The sequence below is a fragment of the Schistocerca piceifrons genome, chromosome X, assembly GCF_021461385.2.
Source record: "Schistocerca piceifrons isolate TAMUIC-IGC-003096 chromosome X, iqSchPice1.1, whole genome shotgun sequence".
In the NCBI taxonomy this organism is placed as follows: Eukaryota; Metazoa; Arthropoda; class Insecta; order Orthoptera; family Acrididae; genus Schistocerca; species Schistocerca piceifrons.
Genome location: NC_060149.1, coordinates 928,556,181 through 928,582,108, shown reverse-complemented (window position 1 = coordinate 928,582,108; position 25,928 = coordinate 928,556,181). Strand labels below are relative to the sequence as shown.

Sequence of the window (25,928 nt, the reverse complement as noted above, 5' to 3'; positions counted from 1 at the left end):
TGTACTGTTGTCAACTTGATCAAATATTCTGATTTGTTGACAAGTAAAATGTGACAATTGAAAAGTTGTAGATGGAATACAAATAATGGAAGGAGTACAGTAAATAAGAACTATATAATTGAGAATGCAGCTTGTGGTCTAATGGTTATCATTGCCGCCTCTGGATCACGTGGTCCTGGGTTCGATTTACAGCCGGTCAGGAATTTTCTCCACATGTGATCTGGTTGTTCATGTTGTCTTCATCATCATCCAGGAAAATGACAAGACTGGACTGTGAAAAGATTGGGAATTTGTAAAAAAGATTGGGAATTTGTAAAGGTGCTGATAACCGCATTGTTGAATGCCCCACAAACCAATCATTGTAATCATCTGTACAGTCAAGACATAGGCAGGTGAAATGCATACATCAGGAATGAGAACATCGCTGAGCTTTCAGACAGTGTTCATGGTCAGAACTAACAGAAACCTTCCATATGGTGTGATGCTAAGTTTATAAATTTATTTTTTTACTGCAGGTAGGTTGTTCTACATGCAAGTTACAATGCTCTCATCTTTCATTATAAGAGTTGTCTCACTTAAGCACTGTTAAAGCAGTAAGTGTTTCGCAACAGCATTGTCTTCGTATTTCTGTTGTACAGCACTGATCTTCCCCCCCCCCCCCCCCACCCCCCCCCCCCCCCCCCCCCCCCCCCCGCCATCCCCCCCGGGGGCTCACCGCTCTGTGGAGGGTTTGTGCTTGGCTACCACAGGACCCCAGCCTTTGCAGTATCTTTTCTCTTCCATGCTGCATGTCTATCCTCTTGCTGTTCTTTTTCCCCTCCCTTGGGGAACATGTCAAGGCTGTTTTTGGAAATATAGTCTGCATTTTCAGTAGTCAGTATCGGAATGCTCTCCACTGTTTGTCGTTACTTTTTTCTTTATTTGTTCGCCTTCTCCTGTCTTTCCTCCATATTGGCGTTTGATGTTCCTCTTTTTTCTTCTTCCTCCCTTTGTGCTTCAGAAGGCTGGCCCACATGTCTGACATGTAACAGGTGACTAGGTAACGCATAGTTCCCAGCCCCGGGTCAACAGGTAGGGTTAGCTCATACCCCCTGGTACAGGCCAGGCCCAGGGAGTGGTGATTGCCTGAGCTGCTACCTTTCCAAATTGCCAATTAGCCCCTTTGTCAAGTGTTCAGGAGGTGTGAACGATCACCTAAGGCAGGTGCACCCCTACTGAAGGGAGCCCACACTTGGAAGGAGCGCGCCATCCGAGACACTGGCAGTAATGGGGGATTTTCTCGCAATGAGTCGATCATCTTCACAGTCAATGGCTACAAAACATAAATGGAATGAGGCTAATGATTGAAAGACCCTCCCAGTTGCACCATGACTCCTCATGGTTTCACGCACTGAAGACAATCAGTCCGTCACTGTGGTAAATCCGTTTATTATCCAGAGAGGTGTTCATGCAGTTGCTGGCCCTGAGAAATCCTGCTCTTGTGTACACAATGACACTTCACTTTTGGAGACTACTTCTGATTCTCAAACACAACTGCTTGCAGCTTCGCTCCTCCACAGCTATCCTGTTCGTGTTGAGGCCCATCAAATGGTGAACTCTTCCCGTTGTGTTAGTTACACTAGGCCGCACAATGGTCTGACTGAGGCAGAAATTCAAACATACCTCTCTGATGCAGTCCATCAGGTGATGAAAAAAGTGGATGCCTCCTTAGTGCCCACATGCACTCTCTTTCTCACTTTTGATAGATTCATAAACTGCTTTGATGGAAGAACCACTCTATCACAGTCAGACCATATATTCCAAAGCCTATGCACTGCTACCACTGTCATTGTTACAATGACACTTGAGAGTGTTGTCAACACCCAGCCAAATGTGTAAGCTGTGGGCAGGATGCTCATGAGGGCAATTGTCCACCTCCTCCTCACTGCTGTATCAACTGCAATGGTGACCATGCCTCCTCCTCCTGCGATTGTCCCTTGTATCTTGATGAGTAGGCTATTCAGGAGATCTGGGAAGGAAAAACGTGCATCACCCAGTCGCTTGCAAGTTGTTGGCTAGTTGGAAACCCTGTGTTCTATCATCTTGCACCTACAGTACTGTTCTTGCTGCATCTCATTCCACGGAGGACATGGCCATGCAGTCATAAGACCTCAAATTTAGCATCGCAGTTGTGGAATCGCCCAGCGTCATAGTAGCGTCCCCATCTCCTCCTCCAGCTGTGCAATATGCCACTAAACTTTCGCCTCATGGGGTGAAGTCACCAGCTACACAACCGACAGGCTGGAAAGGACAGCAGGAATACTCCTGTGAACACTTCCTATGTCCCTCCAGCCAACCAACATCTGAGTCTCCCTCTGCCAACCGGAAAGGCTCCAAGAAGTCAAAGGCAAATGGTCTTCTCCTTCACCGACTCGAAGATCCTCTTAGATGGTGTCGCCACGTGATACCCTCGCCCAGCTGACCTCCATGTTACCGGTATGCACCCCTCCCCAAAAAGACGGCATTCAGTCTCACGGGGGAGTCATGCTGCTCGTACAAGATGACGTTCCTAGTCAACCCATCTCTCTGACTGCCTGTCTTCAAGCTCCTTCAGTTCACCTTTTCCATCCTCACTTGACCATTTCCCTTTGTATGTTTACCTCCCTCCATCATTTGATGTCACCAGGGCAACTTCCTCAACCTTATTGGGCAGCTACCTCACCCCTTTCTGCTGCTCGGTGACTTTAATGCGCACCATCCCCTGTGGGGTTCTCCCAGAACTTGTCAGAGAGGTGCCCTCTTGGCTGAAATTCTCCATTAACTTAACCTCATGTGCCTTAATATTGGAGCACCCACCCTCCTTTCAGATTCCACACACACCTGTTCCCATTTGGACCTATCCTTCTGCACTGTCCAGCTTGCCCATTGTCTCCATTGCTCCGTTCTCTCTTACATGTACTCGAGCGACTATTTCCTGTGCACTATTCGTTTGCTGACTCCTACCCCACCTATGTGCACACCCAAATGGCAGCTTACTAAGGCCGACTGGAGGCTTTACTCCTCCCTGGTGACCTTCGATGAACAATATTTCCCCTGTTGTGATGACCAGGTAGAATGTCTTACAAACATTATCCTTACCACCGCCGTACATTCCATTCGTTGCAATTCCTCTTTACGATGCCATGTCCTGGTCCCTTGCTGGACTGAGGCATGCCGCGATGCAATTCCCGTGCGGAGACGTGCTCTCAATGTTTTTAACCATCATCTTACGATGGCAAATTGCATTCAATATAAACAGTTGCGTGGACAGTGTTGTCGCGTTCTTCGGGATAGCAAAAAAGCTAGCTGGATTTCATTCACTAATTCTTTTAATAGTTCCACACCCTCTTCAGTCATGTGGGCCAACCTCTGACGGCTCTCTGGAACCAAGTTCCATTCCCCAATTTCCGGCCTGACATTAACAGACGATGTCATCACGGACCCTATTGCTATATCCAACACCTTGGGCCGCCATTTTGCAGAGATTTCGAGCTTCTCCCACTATCACCCTGTCCTACTCCATCAGTAAGGGCGATACCCTTCTCTTCTCAGAATCGTGAGTGCTACAATGCTGCCTTTACTATGAGGGAGCTGGATCATACTGTCACTTCGTCACATTCCTCTGTCCCAGGGCCAGAGACTGTTCACATTCAAATGTTGCAGCATCTTTCTGTTGTGGGCAAGCACTTTCTGATTCATACGTATGACCACATCTGGGCAGAGGGCATGTTTCCAAAATGCTGGCATGAAGCCACTGTCATACCCACACGTAAGCCCCGGAAGGGCAAACATCTTCCTTCTAGCTACCACCTCATTTCTCTCACCAGCTGTGTTTGCAAGATAATGGAACGTACGATTTGTGCCCATGTGGTACGGTGGCTCGATTATCACAGTTTACTAACCACTGCATAATGTGGATTGAGCATGCCGTTCTACAGCTGATGATCTTGACCCATGTCGTGAATGGTTTTCTGTGGAAATCTCAGACTGTGGCTTTGTTTTTCAATTTGGAGAAAGCCTATGACACCTGCTGGGGGACTGATATCCTCTGTACTATCTACACGTGGGGCTTCCGTGGGCGCCTACCCAATTTCCTTCAGGAATTTTTAAAAGACAGAGTTTTCAAGGTATATGTGGGTTCTGCCTTGTTGGACACCTTTATCCAGGGAAACGGTGTGCCTCAGGGTTCCGTCCTGAGTGTCGTCCTCTTTGCTATCGCCATTAACCCTACAATGGCCTGTCTCCCACCGGGCATCTCCGGCTCTCTTTTCATTCACAATTTTGCCATCTACTGCAGTTCTCCACGGACCTGTCTCATTGAGCGGCATCTTCAACGATGTCTCGATAGTCTTTACTCGTGGCGCATCGACAGTGGCTTTCACTTCCCCACTGACAAAACCATTTGCACGAATTTCTGGCGGCACAGTTGGTTTCTTCCACCATCGTTACATCTTGGGCCTGTTGCTCTTCCATTCATTGAAACTACAAAATTCTTGGGGTTTTTGTTCGAAAGGAAACTTTCTTGGTCTTCTCGTGTGTCTCACGTGGCAGCCCGTTGTATGCAGTCCCTCAGTGTCCGTGTCCTCAGTGGTAGTTTCTGGGGAGCAGATCTAACCACCCTCCTCCGTTTGTACTGGTCCCTTGACCATTTGAAATTAGAATGTGGGTGTTTCGTTCATGCATCTTCACGTCTGTCCCTCTTACACTGTCTCAATATTATCCACCATCGTGGCATCCGTTTGGCCACTGGAGCCTTTTACACTGGCCCATTTGAGTCTCTATGCAGATGCAGCGAAACTACCACTGTCCTTCCACCATGACTTTCTCCTCAACAATTATGCATGCCGGACATTGCAAGTGGGTCCCTTTTCCATTTTGCCGATCTGAGACACTGTTAGATCTCCTTTGCTGCCTGTTCATAGAAGCTATAGAAATATGCAAATGTGAGAATAGCTTCAACAAGAAATGAGAAAGCCACAAGATGAACAGATCCTGAATTTGGGTGCTGCAGCAAATGACTGTTAAAGATAGCAAGAGGAGAACTGCATTGAAATGACTATGGAAAAGCACTTGGGCGTGGGCGCGCCAGGTACATATAATCTGTGGCTGCGAGCTGGACTCCAGTCTACAACCAGCAATGGAGGATGAAGCTTTGACAATGCCAGCCACTCGTGCTGGCAAAACATCAGAAAAATCATCAAAGAAATGTTAGCTGAAGAACCTGAAACAGAAGCCAACAGGCAGTTTGTCATTATCACTATTGTTTTGACAGTTCATTTCTAGGTTGCCCCCATTGGTTTATAGCCAATTTGTGTTTCCTCTAGTGTGGAAAATAAATTGCACTTAATTGTATGTGAGGAATGTGTTTTCACACGTACACGCGCGCACACAGAGAGAGCCTTGATGGTCGAGGGTTTGTTCAGTTGCTTAACAAGAATGTTTCCATTTGTACATGTACTTTTTTTTTTTGCCCCCTTGTAAAAATCTTGTCGTCTATGTTTGGGGGTGAGTGGGGTATGGTTCAAACGGCTCTGAGCATTATGGGACTTAACATCTATGGTCATCAGTCCCCTAGAACTTAGAACTACTTAAACCTAACTAACCTAAGGACATCACACAACACCCAGTCATCACGAGGCAGAGAAAATCCCTGACCCCGCTGGGAATCGAACCCGGGAACCCTGGCGCGGGAAGCGAGAATGCTACCGCACGACCACGAGCTGCGGACAACCTGGGGTATGGGGGGAGGGTGCCATGTGTTGGCAAAGTTTACTGCCAGTGTGTAACCTACTTCTGGCAAATAGAGCTATGGAGCCCGCCAAACTTCATATGGATGAATTACTGTTATTAGTGTTGTATGCTCTTACACAGAAGGAATTTGGAGAGAGTGTTATTTTAGCCTTGGACACAGGTGTGCAGCCTGGTTATCAAACATTATAATGTCAACACCTCCTCACTCTTTGTGGCCAAATATTGATGGTGAAAATTTCTTGTATCACAAGGGCTTAAATCAGCTACCTGGAGGCTATTTGATAGACACTCTGTAGTAGTAACCATTAACCACTGCTGCTACGGAAGGCAGGTACCCCAGTGTAGTCAAGTTCATTGTTTCAGTAAGTAATTAGTGGAAAATAAAACAGAAAGTTTGGAGGAATTTATAAGCTTCATTGTGTAGCTGCTAAGGCTTTGCAGCAGGAAAGTTTGATTGATCTTGACGACTGACGTTTCAGTCCTATGAAGAAATGTGACTGTTGCTAAACCAAAGCTACTCCTATATCTTGGAAAATTTAATACATACAGTATTTCATGTTTCTCTTAAATAATGAGATTTTAAATAATATTTGTATTGTAATATCAAAACTGTTTTATAACACCCTGTTAAAACTGTTTTTCATATTAATGCAGTATGTCCTCAACTGTAGAATGTCACAGGTTGTCATTTAACTACCTCAATATGTCTTGAATAAGATTATATATTATGTATCATTTTTGTTACCAATATATTTATTCTGTACAGTGTCAAGATTTTGTCAGTTTGTAATGAAATTTTGTTTAAAGAGTGTGCACGTCTAGATGGAAGCATTTATCAAGCCAAAATAGGGTACTTGAGTAACGTTTTAAGTGATTTTTTTTCATTACTTGTTCCAATTCTTTTTATTTAAAGGATCCACCAATGTGGGAAAGTTGCTCTACAAACAGTGTGCACAAGGAGTGAAAAGAATTGGACTTGAACTGGGTGGAAATGCACCATTCATTGTCTTTGACAGTGCTGACATTCAGAAAGCTGTTGGTGGTGCAATGGCATCAAAATTCAGGAACTGTGGCCAGGTAAAAGTTTGATTGAAATGCTGTGTGTTAAGCTTCTGTTGATACTTCTGTCTAATAGTGTTAGTGCATGACTGATAAACATTGGGAGTAGTTGGATATGTTTGTCTTATTTGGTCAGTATTGTAAAATTTCATGAGTTGGATGAACAGAAAATAAAAAGAAAGTGTTAGGTTACAGAACTTTTGAAACCATTTATGTATGACAGGGGGAGAAATTGTTATATATTCCATCTAAATGTGAGTAGTAAATGGGAGGAGGGGGGGGAGAGAGAGAGAGAGAGAGAGAGAGAGAGAGAGAGAGAGAGAGAGAGAGAGAGAGAGAGAGGGAGGGGGGGTGGGGGGGGGGTCAAGAATTGAAATGTTAATCACGGAGAGTCTGTCTTCAACTGATCTTAAAGATACTGAATGTATTCCTCAGGAGCTAGAGTAGAATGTGGGTTAAGCTAACCTGTATTGGCAACAATGGGTCTAACCTGGCAGAGCATAGAATTGAACTGAGCCTGGATAACTGAGACAGATATTTCATTCCAAGCTGCTTCGACTCTATGCCACAGTGTTTTCTTGTTAAAAGGAAGCTACTGTCCAAAGTACTGGCTATCCAACCAGAGGTGTTTCATTTGCAGGCCCTATACCATCACACTAGATGTTGTGCCCATATAATGATGACAAATGCAGTCTGGCAATGTTCGTTCTCCTTGGTACCTCCACATACGGATTCTTCATGGCATTGTATCTGGCCCACCTGAAGCCATCAATTGCATATTCAAGTGACAGTCACAGGATCTCAACTGTCAAGAGCAGTAATATCATGGAATGATAAAAACAATATTGATTGGTTACGATCCTGTTGCTGTTGAATTCAGACGTGTTGATAGAAGTTTCTTCTTTTTGCATGAGGCTTAACATGATCCACCAACAACATTCAAATAAGGTTTCTGAATGAGAAAACTGCTGCATAATCTTTCCTTAAATACATAATGTAGATGCTGTTACTCCTATCTATTTTGTGCAAATGTGCTGAAATGCTAGTTATTTGCATATCGTGGCATGCCGTATACCCAGTTTGACATTTGTTGCATGTTGTCTTCGTTTTGTTGCAAATGAACCAGTGTGAACCATCTAGCCTTGTCACTCAGAAAAGCATTCCCAAAACAAATTATAGTGGCTAATAGTTTATCCTTGTTATCGTAGTGTATCTTTTTAAATCGTGCTAGTTTCTACAATACATTTACGAACCAGGCAATGCATTGTAATTGCTAAATATGTACAGAAATTTATACGTGTCCTAATCTCCTCCTCTCCCTCTTTCTGCCCGTCTCCTCCTCCACCTCCTCCTCTGTCCATCTCCTCCTCTGTCCATCTCCTCCTCTGTCCATCTCCTCCGCCTCCACCCTCTCTCTGTCCATCTCCTCCTTCCCCCCCCTCTGTCCATCTCCTCCTTCCCCCCCTCTGTCCATCTCCTCCTTCCCCCCCCTCTGTCCATCTCCTCCTTTCCCCCCCCCTCGGTCCATCTCCTCCTTTCCCCCCCCCCTCGGTCCATCTCCTCCTTCCCCCCTCTGTCCATCTCCTCCTCCCTCTGTCCATCTCCTCCTCCTCCTCCCCCCTCTGTCCTACTCCCCCCCCTCTGTCCTACTCCCCCCCCTCTGTCCTACTCCCCCCCCTCTGTCCTACTCCCCCCCCTCTGTCCTACTCCGCCCCCTCTGTCCTACTCCCCCCCTCTGTCCTACTCCCCCCCTCTGCCCTACTCCCCCCCTCTGCCCTACTCCCCCCCTCTGCCCTACTCCCCCCCCCTCTGCCCTACTCCCCCCCCCTCTGCCCTACTCCCCCCCCCCCTCTGCCCTACTCCCCCCCCCCCCCCCTCTGCCCTACTCCCCCCCCTCTGCCCTACTCCCCCCCTCTGCCCTACTCCCCCCCCTCTGCCCTACTCCCCCCCTCTGCCCTACTCCCCCCCTCTGCCCTACTCCCCCCCTCTGCCCTACTCCCCCCCTCTGCCCTACTCCCCCCCTCTGCCCTACTCCCCCCCTCTGCCCTACTCCCCCCCTCTGCCCTACTCCCCCCCTCTGCCCTACTCCCCCCTCTGCCCTACTCCCCCCTCTGTCCTACTCCCCCCCCCCTGTCCTACTCCCCCCCCCTGTCCTACTCCCCCCCCTCTGTCCTACGCCCCCCCTCTGTCCTACGCCCCCCCTCTGTCCTACGCCCCCCCTCTGTCCTACGCCCCCCCTCTGTCCTACGCCCCCCCCTCTGTCCTACGCCCCCCCCTCTGTCCTACGACCCCCCTCTGTCCTACGCCCCCCCCTCTGTCCTACGCCCCCCCCTCTGTCCTACGCCCCCCCCTCTGTCCTACGCCCCCCCCTCTGTCCTACGCCCCCCCCTCTGTCCTACGCCCCCCCCTCTGTCCTACGCCCCCCCCTCTGTCCTACGCCCCCCCCTCTGTCCTACGCCCCCCCCTCTGTCCTACGCCCCCCCTCTGTCCTACGCCCCCCCTCTGTCCTACGCCCCCCCTCTGTCCTACGCCCCCCCTCTGTCCTACGCCCCCCCCTCTGTCCTACGCCCCCCCTCTGTCCTACGCCCCCCTCTGTCCTACGCCCCCCTCTGTCCTACGCCCCCCCTCTGTCCTACGCCCCCCCTCTGTCCTACGCCCCCCCTCTGTCCTACGCCCCCCCTCTGTCCTACGCCCCCCCTCTGTCCTACGCCCCCCCTCTGTCCTACGCCCCCCCTCTGTCCTACGCCCCCCCTCTGTCCTACGCCCCCCTCTGTCCTACGCCCCCCCTCTGTCCTACGCCCCCCCTCTGTCCTACGCCCCCCCTCTGTCCTACGCCCCCCCCCTCTGTCCTACGCCCCCCCCTCTGTCCTACGCCCCCCTCTCTCTCTGTCCTACGCCCCCCCCTCTCTCTGTCCTACTCCCCCCCCTCTCTCTGTCCTACTCCCCCCCTCTCTCTGTCCTACTCCCCCCCTCTCTCTGTCCTACTCCCCCCCTCTCTCTGTCCTACTCCCCCCCCTCTCTCTGTCCTACTCCCCCCCCCCTCTCTCTGTCCTACTCCCCCCCCTCTCTCTGTCCTACTCCCCCCCTCTCTCTGTCCTACTCCCCCCCCCTCTCTCTGTCCTACTCCCCCCCCTCTCTCTGTCCTACTCCCCCCCTCTCTCTGTCCTACTCCCCCCCCTCTCTCTGTCCTACTCCCCCCCCTCTCTCTGTCCTACTCCCCCCCCTCTCTCTGTCCTACTCCCCCCCCTCTCTCTGTCCTACTCCCCCCCCTCTCTCTGTCCTACTCCCCCCCCTCTCTCTGTCCTACTCCCCCCCCTCTCTCTGTCCTACTCCCCCCCCTCTCTCTGTCCTACTCCCCCCCCTCTCTCTGTCCTACTCCCCCCCCTCTCTCTGTCCTACTCCCCCCCTCTCTCTGTCCTACTCCCCCCCTCTCTCTGTCCTACTCCCCCCCTCTCTGTCCTACTCCCCCCCTCTCTCTGTCCTACTCCCCCCCTCTCTCTGTCCTACTCCCCCCCCTCTCTGTCCTACTCTCTCCACCCCCCCCTCTGTCCTACTCTCTCCCCCCCCCTCTGTCCTACTCTCTCCCCCCCCCTCTGTCCTACTCTCTCCCCCCCCCTCTGTCCTACTCTCTCCCCCCCCCCTCTGTCCTACTCTCTCCCCCCCCCTCTGTCCTACTCTCTCCCCCCCCCCCCTCTGTCCTACTCTCTCCCCCCCCCCCTCTGTCCTACTCTCTCCCCCCCCCCCTCTGTCCTACTCTCCCCCCCCCCCTCTGTCCTACTCTCTCCCCCCCGCCTCTGTCCTACTCTCTCCCCCCCCCCTCTGTCCTACTCTCTCCCCCCCCCCTCTGTCCTACTCTCTCCCCCCCCCCTCTGTCCTACTCTCTCCCCCCCCCCCTCTGTCCTACTCTCTCCCCCCCCCCCTCTGTCCTACTCTCTCCCCCCCCCCCTCTGTCCTACTCTCTCCCCCCCCCCTCTGTCCTACTCTCTCCCCCCCCCTCTGTCCTACTCTCTCCCCCCCCCTCTGTCCTACTCTCTCCCCCCCCCCCCTCTGTCCTACTCTCTCCCCCCCCCCCCTCTGTCCTACTCTCTCCCCCCCCCTCTGTCCTACTCTCTCCCCCCCCTCTGTCCTACTCTCTCCCCCCCCCTGTCCTACTCTTCCCCCCCCCTCCTCTGTCCTACTCTTCCCCCCCCCCCTCCTCTGTCCTACTCTTCCCCCCCCCCTCCTCTGTCCTACTCTTCCCCCCCCCCCTCTGTCCTACTCTTCCCCCCCCCTCTGTCCTACTCTTCCCCCCCCCTCTGTCCTACTCTCCCCCCCCCTCTGTCCTACTCTCCCCCCCCCTCTGTCCTACTCTCCCCCCCCCCCCCTCTGTCCTACTCTCCCCCCCCCCCCCTCTGTCCTACTCTCCCCCCCCCTCTGTCCTACTCCCCCCCTCCCTCTTGCCCTGCCGATATTCTCTTCTCTACTCTCTAACGTTAAGCCTTGTTTATTATTGTTGCAAACAAAACCTTGATTGAGAACTGAAGTTACTTAAAATAAGTTGGTAAATCAGTTTGGATCATTGATGTATTTGGTATTAGAGAGACCTCTCCAGCCGCTAAATCTGTGAAAATAGTAGCTGCAACGACAATATCTTGCACAGTTTTAATCTGCAATTGGGTAGTAGGATCACGAAGTTTCAGGTGATTCAGATTCTGAAGATGTATTCTAGTCATAAGCCGATAAGCCAAAAATACAACTTCCTGTTTTCTGTTAAAACCAACTGTGAGGGAGAAAACAAAACAGCACAGTGTTGTGTATACAAGTTTTGTTTAAAATTATATATAATGAGAAAGAATATATATGGGACAAACTATTTGTGTAATAGTTTAATGCTCTCATATCATAATTAAAACTGACTGCGAGAAAGACAACTAAACCGTGCATTTCAACAGCACAGCATTTTCTTTCTTGGAGTTGATTGTAACAAAAAAGTCTGCACATTTTTTTTTAATAGAATATGTAGCTTATATCTGTCTGAATGTTTGTTAGAGTATCATGCTAGAAATTGAAGTAAATTGGTGAGGAATTTTTAGAGACTTTTGGTAACAGCTTTTATAATCTTGTATTCGTATAGTAGTATATATTATACACTGTATATCACAGAATGGATTGCAGAAATGGACAGTAGGGGAATCTGTAATGCAAATAATAATACCATTCAGATTTTAATTAACTTTTTTTATTAAGAGCGCATTGTAAGTGCACACTGAAACACCGAAACAGTGATCCCGACTGATAGAGTGTAAGACAAAAATTGCAACCAGGTTTAGAATCTTATCAATGTGGTGCAGTAGAGGGCTAAAAAAATGAAATGAAATACCTAGCAGTATGGAAAGTAAATGCATAAAGTCCTCTAATGTCATCTCGAGTTATGGAAATAATGAGTGTTATGTTCTGTTTCTGCGAAAATTGTTCATGATACCAGGTGTCCCTTCAAGAGTCAGTAGATACATTTTCTCTGGTGTTTGGTACATATTTGCCATTTCATTATAGCATTGTATGGATGGATTTAACACAAATTAATAGTGCTGATCATATGTTTCAAGTGCTGATCATATGTTTCATGTGATACTCAGTCTCAGTGGAATACATCTAATTTCTTATTACAATACATCCACAGTATTCATATAGGAGGATCATACAGACAAATATCATCTGACTGTGGCACAGACTCCTTAAGGATGACATAGAAGTAGCCCCCCCTGGCATTAAGAAGCAACTGAAGGAGTGGAAAACAAAGTAGTCACCAGGTTTGGATGGAATCCCAATTCTGTTTTACAGAGCGTAGTCCTTGCCATTGGTTCCTTACTTAACTTGCTCTTACTGCGAATCTCCAGTCCCAGGTGACTGTAAAAAGTGCAAGTGACTCCTTTATGTAAGAAGGGTAAAAGAATGGACCCACAAAATTACAAATCAATGTCTATAATATTGGTTAGTTGCAGAATTCTTTAGCGTTTTCTGACTTTGATTGAAATAAATTACATTGAGACAGGTAAGCTTGTCTCCAAATCAGCACGGATTTAGAAAGCATTGCTCATGCATAACTCAGCTTGCCCTTTTCTCACAAGATATCCTACAAACCACAGATCAAGGGCAACAGTCAGATTCCATATTCCTAGATTTCTCCAGAAAGTATTTGACTCGGTGCCTCCCTCTGCTCCCCCTCCTGTAGACTATTAAAGTCCAAGCATACAGAATAGGTTCCCAGATACACAAGTGGCTTCAACAACCCAGTACATGGTTCTGGGTGTTCACCAAAAACAAGGGTGTCGTCAGGAGTGCCCCAGCGAAGTAGGGAAGTATGGTAGAACTGCATTTGTTTTCTGTATTCATAAATGATCTTAAGCATAGGTTGAGCTGCAATCTGCAACTATTTGCTGACACCACCTTGGTGTGAGGGGAAGGTGTCATCATTCAGTGGCTGTAGAGGATAAGGGGACTGATGACCACAGATGTTAAGTCCCATAGTGCTCAGAGCCATTTTTTGTAGAGGATACAGGATGACTTAGGCAGAATTTGTCTTTGGTATGATGAATGGCAGTTTGCTCTAAATGTAGAAAACTTTAAGTAAGTGCAAATGCACTGAAAAAAAAAATGTAATTTTTAAATACAGTATTAGTGGTGTTATGCTAGACATGGTAATATGAGTTAAATGTCTAGGCATAACACTACAAAGCGATATGAAATGGAATGAGCATGTAAGGTCGGTAGTAGGAGTGGCAAATGATTGACTTTGGTTTATTGAGAGAATTTTAGGAAAGTGTGGTTTATTTGTACACCGCATATAGGACATAGTGCAACTCGTTCTTGAGTACTGCTCAAATGTTTGGGATCCCGTATGGTGGCTTGCAGAGTATGTGTGTAAATACAGATGTTTTAAGCTTAAATGTGATATATTCATTTACACAGCAGTCCTAAATTAGTGCAGTGTGGTTTAATTATATGTATTAACATGGGAAATAAAATGTAAAGAATCACCAGTACTGGACTTCTGTCTCATGAATTCCTGCTGCTGACATAAAATTTCTAAAATGAGAAGTTCCAACCCAGTGTAATGCAGTGTCCGCTTCACAGTGGACTATACACTTACTGAACGGGTGCCACTGTGGTGAACATGAGGAAAGAACTGAAGTTGGATATTGTCCTGCGTCTTGTCCACTCAGAAGATTAAATATCTGCCAGGAAAATCTTGGATTTCATAAGCTGTTGCCAGCTGGTTCCTCTCCCTGCACTGGCACTCCCAGGGAACTTCCAGTCTTCTTCATGCTCCAATCATCTTAGTGTTTAATCCTCCAGCTGCTCCTCACCCCCCCCCCCCCCCCCCCCCCCCCCGTCCAACCCCCGCTTCATATCGCTACCAATCTCTAGCTATTTTTCTCTTATGTGGTCATGGAGGGAGTGCTTCGCCATATAGACTCACTGCAGATGACCTATAGCTGTGGCCTTCCCGTGCTTGACACTGTGTTGGCCTATCTATCTGTTGGCATCACATAACAGTGCTACTCATTTACCAACATAGTGCATCATAAACCTAATCATTTTGCTTATAATTAGGGACCTGAAAAATTTGATTTGTGATAAAAGTGAATATAGATGCAAATTCGGCATTAAGTGAGGACATGCAGTGGTTAGCATGCTGAACTCTCATTCGGGAGCCAAGAGTTCAAATCCTCATCTGATCATCCAGATTTAGGTTTTGTGTGGTTTCCCTAAATCTCTCCAGGCAAATAGCAGAATGGTCCCTTTGAAATGACACAGCTGATTTCCATGTGCTCATGCTCCATATCTAATGACCTCAATGCTGATGAGATGTTATACCCTAATCTTCCTTCCTTCCTTTGAATTCAGCATCAAAATGGGTAAATGCGAACTTAAGCAGTAAATGATATTTCATAGCAAGTTGTACCTAGATGAACTATTTTTCGAGAAATTGTTTGAAATAGCTTTATTTTTTGCATATAAATATTGAAAAAGTAACTAATTTTTAGTTACTGGATTTCATAAAACCTCTGGCAAAGCCCAATTTAGAAAGAGAATTTGGGTAAGAATGTGTTTGCAATATAAAGAATGCACCTATGGTTTCCCTAAATCATGTAATGCAAATGCCAGGTTGGTACCTTTTGAAAGAGACTTGAGCATTTCAAAATAGTTCACAGGTGAATATATCAGCAAGTGACCATGTTTCCATCATTAGGTGCACACGATGAGTTGACTGGTGGTGGTGGGGGGTGGGGGGACGGGACAGTGGTGAGCAGTGGGGGTAGGGATGCTGGGTGCGGACGGCCGGTGGAGTGGCAGATAAGAGGGAGAGAGAGAGTGGGAGGAGAGAAAAGCATTCTGCCAGACCCCAGTCAGTCAGTTCATCAGCGCACCTGTTGATGACAATGTGGTTGTTTGCCAAAATATTGTGCCCATTGGAAACCAACATCTGACAGTTCGCTCGTGAACTATTTTGACTTCGAATTACACTGGGAGCAGCTGAAGAATTAAAAGATACGACCAATTAAATTCAGGAAGGCCACACTGAACAAAATGTATGTGCCTTTTGTGTCAACTGCCTCTGTTCTACTGGTATGTTCAGGCAAATATCTGGAACTAGATAGAAATTTTGATACGGTTTGCCTTAATGGATATACTGTATATAATTTATAAACATTTTGTGCAAATTGACTGAACAATGATGAATGAAAGTCCACTGACACTGTGAAAATGAGGTCATTGCCATATATTAGTGAATGGGAGGACTCTGTGGAAGCACAGCAGCAAGGGATGCAGCTTTGCTGAGTTTACATTAAGTACATTTTTTCAGCAGCACAGCATAGGACTAAGCTTACAGCTTCCTGCTTTCCTTCAATTAAATCTAGATGCAGACATGATTCTTTGTGTGGCAAAATGGAAAATTCTGCCACATAGCCCATGACAAAGAATTGTGACAATGAGTCTGTACAATGAATTGGTGCATTTAGTGCAACCTTTGTGGTACTAGCTTTACAAGGGGATTGCTGTAATGGCCAACACATTTACATCAGGCCATTCTTGTTTTCATTTTACTTTTTTTCTGGTCTTCAGACATAATCTGCTCAGCACTCAGTCAGCCTCCGATACATCAAATGCTAAAAATTAAGACATATCCAGTATATCGTGCTTCCACGTGCACCTGAGAACATACCTTGTATGTGCTGCTTAATTCGTTTGTTACATGAAAGTGATGATATTCAGTTACCTAACAATGTTGTCTGATATTTTTCACCAGCCACACTCTCTGATTAAAAAGCTCCAGACACCCCTATGATGTAATGTTGAATTGATTGCTAGATGTTATTTGAAGCAGACCTGCCTGTATAAAAGGAATTGTGAAGTATTGTGTTGTCAGCAGAGAAGCAGTAATAGCAGAATGTGTCAGTCAGGAGAGGTCAGCAACTTTGAATGTGTACTAGTTGTTGGATGTGTTGTGTGTACCAAATCCATCAGGGGCATTTTAACCCTTCTAAAGCTGCCAAAGTCGACTGTTGGTCATAGGCTTGTAAAGTGGAAACACGAAGGAGCAACCACAACTAAATAAAGACCAGGCAGACCTCATGTACTGATGGATATGGACTATTGAGCATTGTAGAGAGTGGTTGTAAAAACTAGCATGAAGTCAATGGAAGGAATAACTTGTGAGTTCCAAAATGTATCAGTAGTACAGCTACCACACTGAGGTGGTGTAAACAGTACACCACTGCACTGTGAATGACTAGAAACGAGTGATGTTGAGGGATGACTCGTGCTACACACTGTGGAAGAATGGTGGAAGGATTTGGGTTTGGCAAATGTCTGGAGAGCATTTTTTTGCTGTGGTGTGGTCTCCTTACTGACCACCTTTTACAGTATTGTGTACTGAATACAATGGAGGAATAGTTTGGAAACTGAGTGAAATGTATTGGTCTGTCCTTCAGAGTCCGGACATAAATCCAATGGAACACTGTACTCCAGCATCCAATGTCATTGCTGTCTGTGGTCTCAGCTCTTAAAGAGGAATGGACTGTCAATCCACCACAGACATTCGGAACCTCATTGAAAGTGCCCCCAGCAGAATTCAAGCTGCCATAAAAGTGAAGGGTACACACACCCCGTATTAATGTCCACTAAAATATTTGTTTGCTGATGACACGAACTTGGTAGGGAGGGATATTGAGTGCAATATAGGCAATACATCAAATAGAGCAGTTCAGTTTCATGTCTTGTAGAAAATATATTGATTATAAATCACAGTAAGACTCAGTTTTTGCAGTTTCTAGCACATAATTCAACTAAAACTCACCTCTGATTGCACAGAATGGACATATGATTAGTGAGTCAGAACAATTCAAATTCGTAGGTGTTCAGATAGATGGTTAGCTGTCAAGGAAAGCCTATGTTCAGGATCTTGTTCAAAACCTGAATGCTGCTATATTTACCATTTGTACAATATCTACAATAAGTGATAAACTAACATGAAAATTAGTCTACTGTGTGTATTTTCATTTGATGGTTACACACAGTATTATTTTTCTGGGATAACTCTTCATATTCACAAAGGGTATTTTTAAAATGACTCGGAAGGGGCAGTTCGAGCAACATATAGTGTAAGTTCACGAACCACTTGTCGATCGCTGTTCGGTAACCTGGGAATTCTGACATTGGCCTCTCAGTGTATAAAGGGTGTTCATAAAGTCTGGGAACACTTTCAATTATTTATTGCACAAGAACCAAACATTGTATAGATATCGTACATATGTCAGTTTGAAGAGAAACCTTAAAAGTTTTTTTTTTTTTTTTTTTAACGTATACCGCCACAGCGTAGTTTGGTAATCGCAAACTTGGTGACTTCAGGTGCGGAGCGAGCTTTCTGTGTGTTGGAGTTTGACAAAAACAAGTGTGCTACAGCTGTTCAGTGGATGGTTAGAACCAAGTACGGTAAGAAGCCACCAACAAAGAAAGCCATTTACCACTGGCACAACAAATTTGTTACAACGGGTTGCTTGTGCCCAACAAAGAGAATCAGATATCCCAGTGTGAGTGAAGTGAATGTGGGGCGCGTATGAGAGACATTCATAAGGCGTCCAAAGAAATCGGTGCATCGTGCATCCAGTGAACTCAAAATGGCTCCAATGACAGTGTGGAAAGTCGTGCAACAGAAGCTGTCTGTGAAACCATTCAAATTGCAGCTAGTGCTGAAGCTCAGTGATGACGATGAAGACAAGCATTTAGAGTTTTGTTCACAGTTGCAACAATTGAATGAGGATGGGGATGGCATTGTTGACCACTTAATTTTTAGTTACAAATGGTTCAAATGGCTTTGAGCACTATGGGACTGAACTGCTGAGGTCATCAGTCCCCTAGAACTTAGAACTGCTTAAACCTAACTAACCTAAGGACATCACACACATCCATGCCCAAGGCAGGATTCGAACCTGCGACTGTAGCAGTCGCGCAGTTCCAGACTGTAGCGCATAGAATCGCTCGGCCACCCTGGCTGGCTTTTAGCGACAAAGCCACTTTTTGCACTAATGGGAAAGTGAACAGTCATAATTGTCGAATCTAGGATACAAAGCATCTGCACGAATGCACTGAATTTAAATGCGATTCCCCAAAGGGAAATGTTTTTTGTGCCTTCTCATGTCGAAAACTGTACGGGCCATTCTTCTTCGCCAAGAGCACTGTCACTAGGTATTACTATTTGGACACGTTGCAGCAATGGCTGATGCCTCAAATGCAATCGCACTCTCCGTTCATCTTTCAGCAGGATGGGGCTCCACCCCATTTTCATCATGAAGTTCGTGGATACCTGAACACGGAGCTGTCACATTGATGGAACAGCTGTGTTACAGAAGGGGACAGCTATTTTATGAAATGACCTCCCCAATCAACAGATCTCACTTCGTTTGACTTTTTTCTATGGGCACACGTTAAAGATGTGGAGTATGTACCGTCTCTACCACGTGATGTAGCAGGGCTCCGGGAGAGAATATGGGAAGCGACTGCCACAGTCAACGATGCCATGCTGGGGTGGGTATGGCAACAATTCGATTACCGTATTCACGTGTGCCAGGTCACTCATGGTTCGCATATCAAATGCTTGTAAAAAAAAAAAAAAAAACCTTTCAGCGTTTCTCTTGAAAATGCAATATGTATGACATCTGTACAATTTTTAGTTCTTGTGCAATAAATAATTGCACGTGTTCCCGGACTTTATGTACACCCTGTATTTTCTTTAGTGTTGTTTGTTGTTAACATTATGAGCTTATTCCCAAGAATTAACAGCTTTCCCTAGTTAATACTAGGCAGAAATCCAATTTGCGTTTGGATCGCACCTCCTTGACTCTTGTGCAGACACACGTGCAATATCCTGTTGTATCCATTTTCAGTAAACTACCATAAGAATTAAAAAAATATTAGCATTAATCATCACAGTTTAAAGTTCAAACTGAAGAATAGCTTCTTGGCTCACGCTTTCTATTCTCTGAGTTTCTGGAAAGAAATTAAGCAACTTCCTGTGTTACATTGTTTACAAGCTTAAACCTGGTGTTGCTTGTGTATATATGTATTCCAATCTTCTATTAGTTCATCTCTCTCTCTCTCTCTCTCTCTCTCTCTCTCTCTCTCTCTCTCTCTCTCTCTCTCTCTCTCTCTCTCTCTCTCACCCACCCCCTCTCAACCCCCTGCGGGTCCGGAGTTTAGAATAGGCCTGAGGTATTCCTGCCTGTCGTACGAGATGACTAAAAGGAGTTTCACACGTTTCGGCCTTTATGTGATGGTCCCTTGTAGGGTTTGACCCCATTCTTCAAAATTTTCGGGAAGAGTCAGCTAATTGGGGAAGGGCGCCTTACAAGGTGCATCGTCTCCATCATGCATTGAGGTCTTTAGCCCACTATCTCGCCGTCACATTGCAGTCCTGCTCATTCTCCATCTCTTGGGCGAAGACACCTTCCTGGGGGTGTGTTTCCCACCATGCACTGTGCAGTGTCAGTTTCTGCGTCGATGATGACCATGGACTTCTTTGCACCTGATATCCAGCACAGTAGCCAGTCTGTTGTGATGGGACCACCATGTACCCTGTTGGTTGACCAAACAGGGATCGCTCTGCTGATGCTTGTGCCATTAACTCCCCACGTATGCCAAGGGGTAGATGGCCGTCACCCTGGGGCATCGGGACTCCCGGCAATGGCCATCCTGCCAAGTGGCCTTTGCTGCGGCTGGGTGGCCCCTGTGGGGAGGTCCCCTGGTCAGAGTGGGTGGTATCAGGGTGGATGACACACAATGAAGTGTAGTCCATCATCTCTGGCTGGTGGTGAAACACCAGCAGTCTCTAAGCGATCAGTAGCTCAATTAAACACACAGAAGAACGACCCCAAATATTTCTCCTCCCTGGCCACACCATGGGAGGAACGTCAGGCCAAGGGTGGCAGTGGATCTTATTCAGCCCAGTACCTTATATGTTCGAGAGCTGATGGGAAATCTGTCATGAGGATGAAATCTCAATTTTTTGTTGAGCATATAGAGGACAAGTTCGGGGAGGTGGAGGGCTTGTCCAAAATGAGATCTGCGTCAGTCTTGATCAAAAGAGCATCCTCTGCCCAGTGACGGGAGTTACTCGCTTGTGACAAGCTGGGGGATGTTTCTGCAACCATCACGCCCCATAAGAGCTTAAATATGGTCCAGGGCATCATATTTCACAGAGACCTTCTTTCACAGTCCAACGATGAGCTGCACACCAATTTAGAGCGGCGAGGTGTACATTTCATCTGGCGTGTCCACCGGGGTCCGAAGGATAATCAGGTTGCCACCAGTGCTTTCATCTTGGCCTTTGAGGGTGATACATTGCCCGAGAAGGTCGAGGTGATGGTCTATCAGTGTGATGTAAAGCCCTATATCCCTCCCCCAATGCAGTGCTTTAAGTGCTGGAAGTTCGGCCATATGTCTTCCCGCTGTACGTCCAGCGCCACATGCCAAGATTGCGGACGCCCATTACATCCCAATACTCCATGTGGGGCACATGGGCCTCCCATCTGTGTCAACTGGGGAGAGCACCATTCGCCTTGCTCGCCTGACAGCAGGATTCTCCAGAAAGAAAGGAAAAATCATGGAGTACAAGACCCTGGACAGACTGTGCATCTGACATAGTCTTATGTCGCCGCTACAACAGTTCTGGCACAATCAGCTCCGCCAACCCAGGTCACCTCTCAGAGCTGGAAGACTACACCTGTCCCCTTGATGGTGGGTGGCATTTCCCTCCCTGTTGCTCCTGCACCACCTACTTTGGGAGCAACACCCTCCCCCCCCCCCCCCCAACCATCGGGGACATTCGTCCCCACTTTAAGTCAGAGAAGCTTAAGTCTTCTTCAGCTTCTCTCACTAGGAAGGGGTCCCTTGGGTCACTCCCTTCCCAGGTTTCTTCTGGTGGGAAAGACGACACCTGCCAGTGGCTGAAGAGCCCAATAAGCAGCTGGTCGTAGGGCTTCACGCTCATCCTCAGTTCCGGAGACTGAGCCAGTGCAGTCCTCCCAGCCAGGGAAACCCAAGGAGCGGCGATAGAAATTCAAAAAGAAAACTCTTAAGACAAAGGAAATTGCAGTTGCACCCACACCACCGCTACCTACAAGCTCTGCGGCTGAGGATGAGGTGGAGATTTTGGCGTCCGCTGAGGACCTAGATTTCGCCAGACCTTCAGACGCAATGGATATAGACTGCTCAGGTAATAAATTGGTGGCAGCAGGTGACTGAGGCGTAAACTGCCTCATTTAATGTTCCATGCCTTCCCAGTATCACGATGTCGTCCTCCAGTGGAATTGCGGCGGTTTTTTCCACTGCCTGGCTGAGCTACGGCAACTGTTAAGCTTTACACCTGCTATCTACATTGCCCTCCAGGAAACCTGGTTCCCAGCAATACGAACCCCTGACCTCCGCGGCTATAAGGGATATTACAGGAACCATAGAGACTATAATCGAGTGTCAGGTAGAGTTTGCATTTATGTCCTGAACTCGGTATATAGTGAACCTGTGCCCCTTCAAACTCCTCTTGAAGCAATGGCTGTCAGGGTATGGACGATGCAGGAAATAACTGTCTGCAACATATACATCCCTCCAGATGGTGTGGTACTCCTGAACGTATTGGCTGCACTGACTGATCAACTCCCTAAACCTTTCCTTCTTCTGGGAGATTTTAATGCCCATAACGCTTACTGGCCGAGGCAGATGTCAAAACTTTGCTGTCGCAATTTGACATCTGCTTCTTAAATACTGGGGCTGCCACACGTTTCAGTGTGGCTCATGGTAGTTACTCGGCCATTGATTTATCAATTTGCAGCCCATGACTTCTCCCATCTATCTATTGGAGAGCAGATGATGACCTGTGTGGTAGTGACCACTTCCCCATCTTCCGGTCACTGCCCCAGCATCAGTCACATGGATATCTGCCCAGATGGGCTTTGAACAAGGTGGACTGGGGAACTTTCACCTCTGCTGTCTCCGCTGAATCTTCCCCACACGGTAACATCGATGTGATGGTTGAGCAGGTGACTAGCACAATTGTTTCTGTGGCAGAATACGCGATCCCTCGCTCTTTAGGGTGCCTGAGACATAAGGCAGTCCCTTGGTGGTTGCCGGAAGTCACTGAAGCAATTAAGGAGCGTCGGTGAGCTCTATAGCGGTGTAAGCGTCACACTTCCATGGAGCACCTCATAGCCTTTAAACGGCTCTGTGCCCGTGTTCGCTACCTTATCAGACAAGGGAAGAAGTAGTGTTGGGAGAGATAAGTCTGAACCATTGGGTGCCACATGTCACCTTCCCAAGTCTGGGCAAAGATCAAATGTCTTTTCGGGTACCAGGCCACAACAGCTGTCCCTGGTGTTACCATAAATGGCGAGTTATGTACTGACGCAAACGTGATTGCTGAGCACTTTGGTTGAGCCTCTGCATCAGAACCCTCACATTACTTTAATGATGATCCACTCACTGTAGTGGGGGCATATCAATTCCTAGGACTGGTTTTTGACGCTCGATTGACTTGGCTTCCTCATCTTCATCAGCTTAATCAGAAGTGCTGGCAGCACCTCAATGCCCTCCATTGCCTGAGCAACACCAATTGGGGTACAGATAGCTGTACACTGCTGCAGCTCTACAGAGCCCTTGTCCAATCCTGAATTGACTATGGGAGTGTGGTTTATGGTTTGGCTGCACCTCCGTCATTGAATTTACTCTACCCTGTGCACCACTGTGGGGTTAGATTAGCAACAGGTGCTTTTAGGATGAATCCGATATCCAGCGTACTGGTGGAGGCTGGTGTCCCTCCACTGCAGATCAGACGTGTGCAACTGCTTGCCAGTTACACTGCACACATCCATAGTCCGTTCACGTACGCCTCCATGGTGTACGCCTCGGTCGCAGCTTCGTCTGGACCTTTTGCATGGCCCTAAGGACTCTGTTAACCCCGCCGCTCTCCGCTGTCACTTCTTCTCGATTCTTGTCGTGTTCCAGGACTCTGAAGTGGTTCACACCAACGGCTCAATGGCTGATGGTCACATAGGCTTTGCATATGTTCATGGAGGACATATTGAGCAGCAGTCCTTGCCAATTGGCTGCAGTGATTTCACTGCAGAGGTGGCGGCCATATCTCGTGCTCTTGAGTACATCCGCTCATGCCCTGGCGAGTCGTTTCTCCTGTGAACTGACTCATTGAGCAGCCTAAAAGCTATCAACGAGTGCTACCCTCACCACCCTCTGGTAGCTTCCATTCAGGAGTCCATCTATGCCCTAGAGCAGTCCCACTGTTCCGTGGTGTTTGTGTGGACCTCAGAACACGTCGGAATCCCCAGCAATGAACTTGCTGACAGACTGGCCAAACAGGCTACGCAGAAACCACTTCTGGAGATAGGCCTCTCCGAAGCTTACCTGCATTCTGCCTTACACCACAGGGCTTTCCGGCTTTGGGAGACGGAATGGCATAGCAGCACGCACAACAAACTGCGTCTCATTAAGGAGACTATGAATGTGTGGAAGTCTTCCAGGGCCTCTTGCAGGGAATCGGTTGTCCTCTGCCGGCTCCACATTGGCCATAAGTGGCTAACGCATGGTTGTTGCGAGGACCTACCTCAGTGTCACTGTGGCTCCCAAATGACAGTCATCCACCTCATGCTGGACTGCCCACTTTTAGCTGCTCTGTGGCAGACTTTTAACTTTTCCAGCACCCTGCCTTGGGTGTTGGGCGACAATGCCTCCACAGCAGCTTTAGTTTTATGTTTTATCCGCGAGAGTGGGTTTTATACTTCTATGTAGGTTTTAGCATGTCCTTTGTCCCTCTGTGTCCTCCACCCTATTGTTTTTAGGGTTGTTGTTTTAATGTGTTGCACACTGGCTGGCTTTCCGTTTTTGTTCTCGTGGTTGGCCGGCAACTGTAATCTGCTTTCATGTCTTACTCTCTTCTGTTTCTAGCGCCTCTCTGTTGTTTTCTTGTCCTCTTTCGTTCCTTTTAATGTTTGTTGTCTTCCCTTCATCCTTGTGGCTTTCCTTTCTTTCCATTTTGTGTTACATGTTTCGTCCGTTTTATTCTCACACTTGTGGCATTGTTTTATTAGGAACAAGGGACTGATGACCTCGTAGTTTGGTTCTGTCTCCTGCCTTTAAACCAACCAACCAATCTCTCTCTCTCTCTCTCTCTCTCTCTCTCTCTCTCTCTCTCTCTCTCTCTCTCTTCCCCCCTCCCTCCCCTCTGCTGATCTCCCCCCCTCCTCCCCTCTCCCTCCCTCCCCTCTGCTGATCTCCCCCCCTCCTCCCCTCTCCCTCCCTCCCCTCTGCTGATCTCCCCCCCTCCTCCCCTCTCCCTCCCTCCCCTCTGCTGATCTCCCCCCCATCCTCCCCTCTCTCTCCCTCCCTCCCCTCTGCTGATCTCCCCCCCATCCTCCCCTCTCCCTCCCTCCCCTCTGCTGATCTCCCCCCCCCCCCGGCCTCTCTGCTGAGCTCCTTCCTCCCCCTCTGTCCATCTCGTCCTTGCTCATTGCTGTCTGTCCTCCCCCTCTTCCCCCCCCCCACCCTCCTGTGCTGTCCTTCCCATCCCCCTCCCCCTCCCTATCCCTTTTCCTTCCATATTATCACATTCATCCCAGTAAGAGGCTGGTGTTTCGTCACCACCACAGTATTTTTTCACAGACTGTAACTAATATAGACACCAAAATTGGTTGAAATCATTCCAAGGGTTTAGGATTAGCTTTGTACCCTTGGTTTTGCCTGCCTACGCACATGTCAGATATATTTTACATATATTTAACATATTTCACAATGCATTGCATATCTATCTAATTTCACCCTGCAGTTGTTTTTAATGCAGCTCAATGTTTGACACCATATCTCCTGAACTTTGTGCTGTACATTGATATAATTTTGCTGGTACATGCAGTAATATATGTGAATTCTGTCAGCAAAACGTGTCGTGAATGCAGCTTATAGTAAATAAGTGACAAATTAAAATGTCGTGCATCATGAAACAGTTTTACTGTATGAGAAGTAAGAGCATAAGTAAGTGATAACTTGTTTCCTTTCCTCATTTTGAGGGGGTCATAAGTGATAAAAAGTCTTGTAAAGCTTTGAAATTATGTGTAAAGTTCCTTGCAAGACTCTAAATGCTCTCATTCTCAGATACTGGATGACTGAAATATGGGTATTCGTGCATCATGGGGTACACTACTTTTCCACTCCCACCCCAACTCTTTTGAAAGGTAGGTGATTCTTTCCAGACAGTAAGTGATGTGTGTACCAAGTTTGGTTGAAATCATTCCAGTGGCTTTGGAGGAGATATGGAAAATAAATGCATGCATGCATACATTTTTGTAGTATGTATGTATTATGCTAATATGTAAGCAGCAGCTTGTCATCTGCAAAGGATTTGTGTAAATTTTGTTTTGTTTATTATTAACTTTACTGATGTTGATTTCATTTAACAATTTTTTCTATGACAATGGAGATATGCTCTTCAATTTGGTCTTATGAAACAGTACATGGAAAATAAAATAATAATAATAATAATAATAGGTGATTGGATACTTCTG

General features: G+C 47.2%; 1 protein-coding gene across 2 annotated transcripts in view; it reads left to right on the top strand.

Moving 5' to 3' along the window:
* The window catches only part of LOC124721830 (succinate-semialdehyde dehydrogenase, mitochondrial), a 227,772-nt gene that overhangs the window by 158,474 nt on the left and 43,370 nt on the right, over positions 1-25,928 (top strand). For both annotated transcript variants that reach the window (XM_047246954.1, XM_047246955.1), the window contains exon 6: positions 6,683-6,846. In XM_047246954.1, coding sequence (XP_047102910.1) covers positions 6,683-6,846 — 164 coding nt within the window. The remainder of the gene's footprint in view (positions 1-6,682; positions 6,847-25,928) is intronic.